This window comes from Scleropages formosus, chromosome 20 (assembly GCF_900964775.1).
Source record: "Scleropages formosus chromosome 20, fSclFor1.1, whole genome shotgun sequence".
In the NCBI taxonomy this organism is placed as follows: domain Eukaryota; kingdom Metazoa; phylum Chordata; class Actinopteri; order Osteoglossiformes; family Osteoglossidae; genus Scleropages; species Scleropages formosus.
In genome coordinates this window covers 8,519,097-8,531,542 of record NC_041825.1, presented here as the reverse complement: position 1 = coordinate 8,531,542, position 12,446 = coordinate 8,519,097, and the positions used below count along the sequence as shown (strand labels likewise).

The 12,446-nt window shown below is 43.2% G+C and overlaps 1 protein-coding gene across 3 annotated transcripts; it reads left to right on the top strand.

The window, feature by feature from the left end:
* The first annotated feature begins 720 nt into the window (after nucleotides 1-720).
* LOC108926082 (transcription factor MafK-like) lies at nucleotides 721-11,857 on the top strand. 3 transcript variants are annotated; one of them, XM_018738567.2, is made up of 3 exons: nucleotides 721-922; nucleotides 8,772-8,845; nucleotides 9,000-11,857. In XM_018738567.2, the coding sequence occupies exons 2-3, from the start codon at nucleotides 8,801-8,803 to the stop codon at nucleotides 9,432-9,434; spliced, it is 480 nt and encodes a 159-aa protein (XP_018594083.2). In that variant the 5' UTR covers nucleotides 721-922; nucleotides 8,772-8,800; the 3' UTR covers nucleotides 9,435-11,857. The 3 variants fall into 3 exon arrangements, with proteins under 3 accessions (XP_018594083.2, XP_018594091.2, XP_018594075.2); XM_018738575.2 differs by lacking the exon at nucleotides 721-922 and adding an exon at nucleotides 4,246-4,299; XM_018738559.2 differs by lacking the exon at nucleotides 721-922 and adding an exon at nucleotides 8,180-8,356.
* The last annotated feature ends 589 nt before the right edge of the window (nucleotides 11,858-12,446 follow it).

The following is a 12,446-nucleotide window of genomic DNA, read 5'->3' as shown; positions in this document are numbered from 1 at the left end:
TTTGAAACTGTAAGGTTTTCCCATAGTTCAACAGAGTGAAATCCACCTACTGCTGGAAAGTTGCAGTGGAAAAAGACATCAGCTAAATAAAGTAATATTCACACTATGATAATGATGAAACACTCATGATTTGTAAGTGGTATCCTAACTGTGAATTACTAATTATGGCCATGAATTGTAATAAATTGCTTTCTTTGTCCATTTGCTGATAGTTAAGCATAAAACAGTTTAACCGATGCTCCATGCATATTTTTATTTAACAAAATCACTATTACTCAGTTTTTCCTAGAGTAAAAATTCAATTATAGATTCATATGGTCAAATAATGGCTCACACATCACACACGTATGCGACTGACTCATAAAGAGTGCGCTGCATAAGGATGAATTTGCTGTTTCCACAGTATGAATTATTTTGGGAAAAGCCTGGTTTTGTGAAATTGGTTTACCGTGGCTAAAACAAGCGAAGCAACATGCTGACTAAATTTAGCCACCTGTTCGCGCGACACATCAACAACACCGCTAAAACGGTTACTACAAAGGGCACGGCGACGAAATCAAGATGAGCGAAATAACGCCGAAGAAACTCGACGCTTCCCAGCGTTATGTTCGTTAAAATAAGGCGCGTTTTCGTCCTCTGCTATTTCTGGCTGCCTCCACTTTCCCGCCTGAATGACGACACCGAAAAGTTATTTTCATGAATGGAAGGGGCGGTCACGAGAAGCCGGTGACGTCAGCGCTTGCGGAAGCACGGAGTGGAATGTCGGTACATTGTTGTTGTTTTGTAGTCGAATTCGAACTGGGACAGATTCCGCTTCGATAGTCGTAACATCTCTCGCAGCCGAGGAAAAGACGACAGCAGCTCGCAACGGACCACATTTGTAACGCGGACGGACACGCTTCTGACAGCGAGCGGCCCCAAGGTAAAAGTTTCTTCTATTCCCTTCTAAAAATATACTTCGAATTCCTCGCTCGTGTTCACGTGATGACGAATTTTACGCATAATTTACGGAGCTTGTTTGTGCCACCCAGAAGCCGTCCGCGGTGGAAGCGCTGGATTCATTAATTCCATTTATCACGTCCACGTAGTTCGTTTAAGTTTTCACGTGAAGTTTTCGTCTTTTTATAGCGATATTACGGAAGGTCGCAAACACGTGTTCCGCGACATCGCACGAACTATGGGTTTTTTTTTTTTGGAAAAAAACATAATTCCCATTTATTTGATTTTTCAAATCGTTGAAAACAAGCAGTTTTCAGTGCATCAAACGAGGTTTTAATTGTTTACTAATCATAACCAGATCGTAAGACCACACTGAGTAAAGTTACAGCACAAAGCAAAGGCGCCTGCTGAAGTCTGATTAATATTACTTTGTTCATTTTATTATATCTGTACAATTTAAATCGGTTACAGGAGGTCTACTCTAGTTTTATATTTGGGAAAGCAGCACGTAGCAGAAGGCCCAGTGCCTTGTTTCATTTTCGAAGGATCCAAGAGCAGGCGTGGTCCCCAGGCTCATCATGGGCTTTTCAAGTTAAATACATCATGCATACTTCCATATACTACATACATATGATACAGACATATGGAGAGTGTAAGAAAATTAAAGTCACTGGAAAGAAAATAAAGTTGGTAAATAAGTAATCAATGCAACTTGTTTATTCTTTTCTTTTCTTTTATTTTTAAATGCTTTGGAATCTTGGTCTATTTTCCTTCTTTTTGACATTTATTTTCTACTCTGGAGCATTTGAATGAAAGAGGTAAGCTCTGAATCTCTGAAGACAGATGGAAGTGACTGCAGATTTGTGAAAATAGATTGTTAGGTTCCCTTTGGCCTGCAGCAAGGTTCTTTTTGTTTTAACAACTTATTTTTTAAATAGAACATCTTTAATTTTTTTTTTTTTGATTTGGAAATAAATTCTATAAGATACAGTGATCAGTTTTATAATGAGTACTTTAAGGATCAGGTTTGTATTGAGGGAAGTCCAGCAGAATATAAAATAAGGCACAATCTGTGTAAAAAAATCCCTGACATCCATTGCAAATTTAAGGGAATACTTTCTTTTAACAATAAAAGTAGTTTACTCTCAGTGCACGATATAAGTTTTTCCCCTAGTGAAGGACCACACCCTGTTATTTAGGAAAGGTGAGTCATAGCTGGGTATTATGATTCATTTCCACTTTGGCAAAATTCAGGATTGTATTTGCTTATTCCATTAAACGTGCAAAAGGGACTATGGGAAAACAAAGCAATATGTTAATAAAATGACATGACCTAAAACTAGCAATTTTGAATATCCAGTGTACAGAGACAGTCTGCATTGTCATCTCCATTTGATGGTTTAGAGCACAGAGATGCCAGAGGGAATAATTAAATGTGTGATTGTTTTTAACTTGGGTCTGAGTTCACTGCAAGACTTTAGCTAGATTGTCTTTATCTCACCCATAAAAATTTCCCAGCAGCCTTACCATGATGGGAAAATGCAAGTCATTATGGCAGAGTGCAAGATGAAATTTATTCTTCTCACAAACCTCTAGCCATGCAACACTGCAGCCACACATAATGTAAAACCAGCTAAGTTTGCTTTTTTTTTTAGAACCTCTACAGAATATGGACTAAAATACCCATGTTTTTACTCACTTGCCAGTAAGTAATTATACTGAGAGCACAAACAATTCTTTGAAAATGAAGCTTTAACAACCATGTTAAGAGTAAAGCAAATAAATGTTATATTTTATCTTTAGTGAAAGGCATGGATCTGCCTTAAATGTAGTGAATGAGATTGCCATTCTGTTTCACCGATGAAGATATGGCTGGTCAGTGACAAACCCTTCATCACGTCAATTTAAAATGAGGATGTTACTGAATCAGTTGGCAACATGGTTCCCTGTTTCATATGGACGTAAGTGCCCCCTGAGTGGGCCTCTGTAGGGGAATCTTTGTCACTATCTATGAAACATCTGTGTGGCTGGCCTCCCACATTGCAGGCATGTAGCTGCTTTTAGAAGTCATGTGGTTCGGACAGTACAGTAACCAAAGTGCTGAGTTGGAGGAGGACAGTGTAGGTGGTTCTCTTTTACTTCTCCTTAAACTTCAGAATCAATGTTTTCAGACATACAGAATGCTGTTTCTAAAAGAGATGATCTCAAAAGGCAAATTTTCTATACATAAATTTATATAAAGGCAAAAGTAAGGTTAGAACTGTAAAGGTCAAACCTTTCTATGTGCCAGTGCAAAGAGGTTGTCATTTTATAGAGCTGGTCAAAGTGAATGTGCACATGGTTAGTCAGAAAGTACTGATGTTGGGCTAAGAATGTGTTATCTCATTTCAGCATATTTTATTTAGTTATTGGACAAACAATGGCGCATGGGAAATGTTTCAACTTGCAGTATCTGGCTTAACCAATGTTATGGTAAAGTAGGGTAATCTACATTTCTGTCATACTTTTTTCTTTTTTTTTTTTTAACTGGGAGGTTTTCCCTCTTGACATACTAATTATGATTACATGACCATAAATACACACAAATCTCACAAGTTTTTTTTTTTTTTTTGCATTTCCTCTGGCTTTATCGCTTCAACTTGGTGGTCTCAGTTATCTGAAGCAAAGGATTTGTCAGTGTGATTTTGAGACACTGGTTAAGAATTACAGGAGGAAATCCCCCAGTGTTTTTCTTTCCCTTTTTTTTAAAAGTCAGGGTGTTGCTGCTGACATCTGTTTTTTCCATGCCGGAGAGCTGTCCTACCAGCGTCTTATTAAGACCCTTGGAAATACGGCCCCAATCCTTGACATACTTGGAATTCCTTTGAGCGCCGCAACCCCAGGTTTCAAAGTAGACTTGCTTGGAGGTTTTCCTTCTGGTTCTTGCACCCGTGCCATCTTTTCCCACAGGCTGCCGGACCTTTCCTTCCCTCCAGTTGGAACAACCGGATTGTCCCGGACATGTTAGCTGGGAAGGGTGTGATCCCTCGTCTCTGGTCCCGGCTCTGAGCTGTAAACAGCATGACTCATGGCTGTGCTATGCTTTCCCCCTTTACATAATATTTCAGCAAATGTGCTGCGCTGCAGCGCGGGGAGAGCTCTCAGCGGAGGGAAAAAAAGGGCCTCTCCGCTGGCCTGTAAGGATGTGAAAGCCGCACAGTGATTTGAAAATAGTTTAGACGTTCAAAAGGAGGAAATTAGCAGCTGCGGCTAATCCAGACTGCTGTCTCTGATCTGGCAAGCTGACGTTTTGAGTTAAAAGGAAAAGGAGAGCTAAAAAAAAACAGGTTGTCAAGCAAGTTCCTGATTCATTGCTGCAAGGTAAGCCGAGAGACATTGTAAATAAACATTTGTTTTTTTTTTTTTTCCCTGTGATCCGATACATTGTCCTAAGTAAGCTGTTTAGGTTCCGTACTCTTTCTCAACTGAACACACAAGAATTTAGAATTTGTGCCTAATGTGAGCCGAGACTGAGCAGAGTCATGTTTTGCATAGGGTGGCTTTTTCGGTAATAGTTTTGGAGTTTGAATCGCGGTTCGGGAATGCGGAATCAGGTTTGTGATGTTACGCTTCCCAGCGTGTTCGTGTCAATTAACGTTAACTGCCGGAGTTCCGTTAACTACTTTGCGTTCCTCGCGCAAGGGGAAATTCTGAGTTGTTTCAAATGCCCTGACAATTTGAAATTTGCATTTAATTATGGAACCAGTTTTTAGGGTAAGGGAAGTACCCTTGACTTTGCACTTGCAACAGTTTGCCGAGTGACCTTAAGTACGTCTGGATAGCAGCTCTTCCCGCTTCTGCATTAAGCTGAGGCTTCAGTTGATGTGGCAACGGGAGAGTTTAACTGACACAGGGAAAAACGCACCGAGTTACGTAATCCATTTTAAACCGGAGAGATTGTCTCTGTTCAAGCCGTACTTGGTGTCTAACGTTGTTACTTGCGAAATAAATGAACGTTATCTGTTTTACATTTATTTACTTCTCTGATCTAGACCGTGGGCGTTATATGAGGATGTAAGTGCAGGGGAAATTCTTGAGTTGAGAAATGCTGATAGAGAAGTGAGCGGCTGAACTCATGGAAAGCAAATACGGCAATGTGTTTACAAAGCGCACCCCCACGTTTAAGTGTGTGATCGCGGTCCAAGTTGTAAATGGACTTGTAAAATTTTATGCTCTTAGCCTGCACGGATCTTTTTCCATCTTTTCTTGTTGTTCTTCCCGCTATTTGAGGTAATGGTAACGCGGTGAAAGGCACCCCGAGAAGTGATGCGCAGTGTGCAGATGATTAGGCCGGAGTGCGTAAGCGGCACCAGAAGAGCGTTTGCAATATAAAACAGGGCCGTTTAACGAGTAAAAGGCCCTTTTGATCAGAAAGGGTTCCTCTGGTACTTCCTTGTGAAGGTTAGGAGCGACTGACTCACTGGAATGCTATGTCACATTGTTGGACTTCACAGCCTGCGGTCGACTGTGTGTGGGCGGAGTGCTCTGCCATTCTCAGACCGGCCTGCGCGCATTTTTGACGCAAGGCACATTGTTACGAGCAGGTTCCGTATACCGCCGTGCTTCCATGGACGTGGGCTTCTTTACTCAGTAAACATTGCCCGCATGTGATAAGAGACGTGCATTTTTTTTTTTTCCTCTCTCCCTTTTCTTCCCTTCCCCAACCCAACAAAACCCCTGACTCTCCTTTGTAACGTTAAGAGAAGCACGGTCTGCTCCTTCTTGGGTGCACTTCATAGCTGACGTGCGCCGGTAAACTTGCAGGGAAAAAAAGGCCTTCGCGCTGCTGTCCTAAAAGTCCTCAGCAATAGCGTGGCTCGGATTCTCTCGAAACGGCGGTAAACAAAACGTCAGGCTGTGCAGTACGGCTTTATTGTGCCCAGAGAATCGCCTTGGCGTGAAGACAAGTACGCCAGGTTCCATTGGGCTTTGGAAATGCTTATGTTTCTTAAGCCTTTGCATGCTGTCATACCCTATTCAAATCTTTGACATTTGAACTATTTTTCAGGGAACACATGGACTGCAAAACAATTCGGTTTCTCAGTATTCGTGCCTAGACCCCCCCCCCCCCCCCAAAACATTAAAGTATTGTTTATAAAATTTTGTGGGCCCCATATAGCCACACCATATGTGTAATTGTTTCTGCAAGACTGAAAGTGTTTTTGTCGACTGGTACAGGCTGGGCTTATCTGAATTCGGTGTATTTTTTTTTTGCGCAGAAAGATCATTCTTTATTTATTTTAGCAATTGGACTTTATTCCACTTGTTCTTTGACCTGTTTTTTTTTTTTTTTTTTCTTTTTGTCGGTCTGTTGTCATGACATATCTTCCATCTCTTGTGGCCTTTTCTGTGCTGCTGAATACTGTCTATGCTGAGGAAGGAGGTTCAAACGGAGTCTCCTGTGTGAAAAGCAGTGCATGAATAGTGTAAGTCTTGCGTAATGTAACAGGCAATGATTTCTAATCTTGGGGATTTATTTCCGTTAGACAGATGCAAGAACTTAATCATAATTTGGATAAGTCAGTGTGCGCGTGCCAAAGAGGGGGAAAAAAACGTAAGTCTTCAGCTCGTAATAATGGGACACAAAAGGCCAAACAGGAAGTTCGTTTGCTCAGGTTATTATCCTCACAGCAGCTGACACAGTAAGCCAAGCTGCTGTCACTGTGACTGTTGCTTTTTTTGGGTATTTATTTGGCTGACAATGCAGAACTTCAAAAATATTCCACTGGGCTCCCTTTCTTCCTCCCCTCCCTTTCAGCAACGTAGGGGCACTTCCTCCGCATTTCGGAACACACCGAAACAGAGGATTTCATCCGACTTAAACTTAAAGAGCGAATGGCACGCGGCCTTCGGAAAGTGCTGAGTTTTCCGCCATCAAAGCTTTTGGAGATCGAATCGACATAAAGTGTTTCCTCATAACTTTTCTGACAAAAGGCAGAATAAGCCTGGGGCCAGATTAATATCAATGCATTATCTTTTGAAAGGTAAACAGTGGTATAAGAAGTAGCTCGAGTGCGTCAGGTTACGAAAGCGAGACGAAAGGGACGGGTGTCGATGGTCGCGCGCCGTGGGACCTGCGGGGACACCCCCCTCCCCCGCCCCCGTCTATCTCCTGTGACTCGCTGCTGCATCTTGGGAAATCCAATCAGCGCTGAAGCAGCACCAAACATGAAGCCCGGTGATCATGTGGCGCGAATCTTGTGACCATCCGGGAATTTGCTCGTTGCCGATCGCTGGAAACGCCGGCGAAATGAGCGGAGCTTCACCGCGTCTGGGGGAGTCAGTCTGCATCCAAACATGGCGCCGTCGCTGCCCCGCGCGCGAAGTGTTTAGCTGGCAGAACTGTTCGTGCCCTCGGTTAAATATAAACGGCAGAGTTAAATAAGGAAATGTAAAAGCAGTACAGGAAAGCCTGCCGTGTAATAGGATCTAGGCTGCAGGGCACGGTCCTAACCCTGATAAAGAGCATTGTCTTAAAGCAGCGCAGTGACCGTGTGTGGGAATCCATTTGTCTGCGCCACTTTAGCCTGGGAATTTTCCGTGTACCACAGCAGAGCACAAACGATCAGCATCCTCCACATACGCCTGCTATAATTAAAAGTCCTTGGCTGCGCCGCTGCCGTGTAATTTTGGACGCGGCGTTTCGCAAAAAAGATTCATCGCTGAATTTTTACGTGTGCGGCATAGTCGTAACTTAGTCTTATGTATCGATATGGGTTAGGTCACGCCACAGTTCTTTCAGTGCTTTTCAACATTCGGAAATTTTTCTTTCTGAAGTTTCAGTTTGACATGCATGGTTTCTGTTTCAGATGTGCTATATTGCTAAATTATGTCAATATCCATTCAGAAACTAGACTTTTTTTTTTTTTCTTCCCCCCCCCCCAAGACTGAACAGAATACCTCTTTGGCTCATATGTCAGAATGAAAAATTACATATTTATATTTTTGTTGATGCTTTCATCAGCATGGGTAAACATACATGAGTGAGGTTTCTTTCTCTTATGTGGTTTGCGCTGTTGATGTTTTCCAAGCCGATGTCCTGCTCTGCCTGTAATGTGCCATTTAGAGCTCTTCAATCCTTTTAATTGCTGAACAGTAATATATACCATGTGTGTGGCCGTGTTATGAATGAGGCTTGTTTACGGCTTGGCTGGTCACGTGACCCGCTCTCCACTATCCATTTGCAGCTGCCGGCACGGGGGGGGTGTTGGGCGTTGCCACGGCAACGGTCTGAGACAAAGCTCTGTGGAATTCTTCTCTATGGACCATGGTGAATGGGGGAAGTACAACCTTGAGGGCAGCTTGCCTTCCCAAAGATGGTGTGCAGGCTCTGCTTACAGTGAATCGGTCTTGGAGGCTCATGCTTTACCGCACAGAGGTATTTCTAGGAAAGCTGAGCGTGTAAAAATAGCAGGGTACAATAGATAAAAGCAGCCGCTGTCCTGTTTTCTCACAACAGCCCTTAGGAACTGTACTCATGTTTTTTTTTTCTCCCACTGACCTCCGTGTAAAATTTACCAGAAAAGGAAAGGCTAAATGTGATGGGAAGCATTACAGCCGAAACTTAATAAAGATAAATATTGAATATTCCGGGTGGCCAAGTCAGATTTTTTTGAGCCCTTATTTACAGAAGATGTTGCCTTTTTTATTTTTCAGAACTGTATTTAAAGGTTTCTGGTCTGATAACGCTACATAGAGTTCATTGGAAGTCGCTTTGGAGAAAAGCGTCTGCTAAATAACTGTAAATGTAAAGTTTTTTTTTTAATTGTTGTTTTTTTTTTTTTTCAATTTAGTGTCTGAGGGATTCGGGACAGTTGAGTGCATGCAGGGCATGACGACTAATTTTAAAGCAAGCAAGGCTTTAAAGGTAAGACAGCGGAAGAACCTGGCTCGGCTGATATACAAATTCTTACTGCAGTGCGCACATACTCCTGATCAGGCTCTTTTCACGTGCCAGTAAAAGCGGAGTCTTGCACACGGACACCATGTCACACTGTTGCACGTCACTGTGTCTTCGCCAGGTAAAAAGGGAGGTGGAGGAGAATGCCCCGGCCCTCAGCGATGACGAGCTCGTCGCCATGTCGGTGCGGGAGCTCAACCAGCACCTGCGCGGGCTCACAAAGGACGACGTGGTGCGGCTGAAGCAGCGGCGGCGCACGCTCAAGAACCGCGGCTATGCCGCCAGTTGCCGCATCAAACGCGTCACGCAGAAGGAGGAGCTCGAGCGCCAGAAGGCGGAGCTGCAGCGCGAGGTGGACAAACTGGCGCGCGAGAACGCCGGCATGCGCCTGGAGCTGGAGGCCCTGCGCTCCAAGTACGAGGCGCTGCAGTGCTTCGCGCGGACGGTCGCTCGCGGGCCCCTCTCCCCCGGCAAAGTGGCCACGACTAGCGTCATAACCATCGTCAAGTCCGCGAACCACAGCCCTGGGCCGGCGCCCTTCTCCGCCCCGTCCTAGTGGAGGCAGTGGTGGACTCGAGTCGTCCACGAAGGGCAGGTCGCACGCGATGCGCTCGTCTGTGGCGTGGGTGGGTGGGCCCGGCGGTCTGCCTTCCCTCTCTCACACACCTTTTCCTCTGTCCGTGCACTGTGCTCTGAAACACCCCCGCCCCCTAGCACCAGCAGGTTTTTACTCCCCCCCCCCCCTTTTTTTAGGTTACCTGTACAATTTAAGAGAGTCCTTACAACTACGTTTTAAATATGGCATGGAGTGGAGATTGGGGTGGGGGGGCAAATTGCGCTTCTGATTTTTTTTTTAAAGTCTAAGCTGTAATTTACACAGCGCCCAGGAAAGTGATCCATGGGAGACACAGTGTAAAGAGAAATAGAGTAATACCTCGATTACCCTCCAGATGCGTTCCTGAGAAATGGGGCGGTAAATAAAATGCACCGTAATGGGGGGGGGGGGGTCGTTAATTCATTCAGTTAGTGTTTTTTTTAAACGTTTAAAAATGTGGTGAATTAATTATTATAATTCGTTATTATGAGTCATCAACGCAAGGGCTACAATAAGAGCGCAATGGGAGGTAGAGCTTTATTTCTTTTGTCTCATCAGGAAATTGCAAGGCGGGGGATCTGCTGTTAAAGGTTCTAGCTTGATTTTAATTGCTGTTGCAAAACGCAAGATAAAAATGGCCAAAAATTGGAGGAAGTGTTATAGATGTAAAAAAAGAAGAAGCACTTGCTCAATTTTAACAGATTTCCTGTCATGTCTGTAGGCTGTGCTGAATCCTTCCCTCATTTCCTGCTTTATACACACTTACTTTGATTTCAGGGTTTGTGACCTCACTACATCCACTGACCCCGAATCTCCATTTTCCTTGGGCCTACATAGGAAATAAGGCCAGAAATTCCATGCCATATTTAAAACTGTCCAGAAATGCCTATGACAACGACAGACTGAAGCGCATCGTCAGGTGTGGAGAAGTGGCAGAGGCAGGCGTGAATCCTGTGATCATTTACTTTTATGTCAGAAATAATACATTGCTGAAACATAACTAGTAATACTATGTAAAACAGTTGCTACTATTACAAACCTCACCCAAACATGAAAGAAATGTCATTCCTAAACCTGTTTAATATCGGTAGTAGTTTAAGGACCCTACATATACTCTAAGAAGCTACAAATTAAGCTATACAAAGCACAAAATGCATATACTGGGAGCATAGTATTGAAATATGAAATTATTTTAACAATATACCAAGAGGCATTAGCTCAATGTGAAATAGGACCTGACTACATTCTGAAATTTCAGTCAGAATTAGTGTCTCCGTATGATACTTGTGACAGTTCAGTGTAATCTATTTTTGTAACTTAAGGTGTATTTTGCTTGTAATAATGGACTGGGGATGTAGTTTTTACATATATTGTTTTTTTTTTCCTCCCCCTCTAGCACTTGCTGTCAATGCCGTATTTTGTGTTTGGTAATCCATATTGGATATAGAGATAATGGGAGTTATTGTTATTGATAAATATAGTAAAAATATGCAGCAGACATAAATTAATCCTGTTAGTGTCACACATACAGAAGAGGTCCTAACTGCAGCTGTTGTCTCTGAAACGCAGCATATCCATGTCCAGTAATGAGTTTCCTGGAGCATCGATGCCACCGATGGTCAGATGTATGTTTATATATGTGTCACATGGTCAAGTTTAATATTTAGATAGGCTCTCTTTACCCAAATGTTCCTTTTTGCGTGAACTCCCCTTTGGCAAAGCAGGGGTTGTAAGTGACCTTTAAATCTGCCCTTTGACAGCAGGGGTAATTGTAATGGTATTGGTAATTATAATGGGTAATTGTAATGGGTGAAACTAATGGAAGTGGAGCAGTTCTGGGGTTCCTTCATCCTATGGACACAGGTGTACCTCTCCATGATGTGTATAAGCGAGCTCTTTGCTGTGCTATTCTTCATTTCTCTGTTAACGTTTTTATCATTACCACAGCTATTTGTCAAATTTTAACTTTTTTCTTTTTTTTTTTTTTTTTTTTCCTGTTCTGGAGGATAGGAAGTACCAAGGAATGTAATGATTCTGACATCCTTTTCATGTTGTTTTTGAGTTCTTATGCCTGTACCACTGAAAAATTGGTGTGTTCTGCTGAGGTAGAACATTTGTCCCAATGAAGATTCGCAGCATCAGAGACTGAATTTGTGTATAGAATGTGGAAGGAGTATTTGAATTGATTATTTGATGGTTTGGGGAAAAGGGGACATGTGTGTAGATATGACCATGTAGTCTGTGTGCAATGGTGGTGCTGCACATACAGAAATGCACTGATAGAGCACAAAAGGCACACAGTTTTCACTTTGATGGGTTCGGGCAGGGTGGCACAGCACCTGGGTGGTGTGAGAGAAAGTGGGTTCAATCACTGCTCAGTCTGTGTGGAGTCGGCATGTTCTCCCGGTGTCTGTGTGGGCTTCCTCTGGATGCTCTGGTCTCCTCCCACAGTCCAAAGACATGCAGTTCAGGTAGATTGGTGTCTCTAAATTGCCCTTAGTGTACGTGGCTACTCTGCAATGGACAGGCGTCCCATCCAGGGTGTACCCCCCCCCCCCCCCCCCCCAGCTTTGCACCCAATGCTTACAGGATAGACTATGGATCACCATAACCCTCATAGGGACGAGCAGTTATTGAAAACAAATCGATAGATTCAGGCATTTTCTTGCTTTTTGGAACTGCAAGGGAAGCCAGGCCAAACAGTCCCTTCTCCTCCAAACGGGTACTGAAGGTACTCAACGCTTTGCCTTTTCAAGAACGCTTTTTTCGGCACCTGAATTTATTTTCATCACCACTTCTGATTGCACCTCGTACCCCCCACCCCAGCATATATTTCTCAGTTTTCCTTCATTCACAAAATGTCTGTGTTGCATTTCGCTGTTCTTAATATATCATAAACCACATATTCTGCTGAAAATGCTCTCCAGTAGACAAACAAGAGCTTTTGGCTTGCTTTTATCACTGACAGTATAG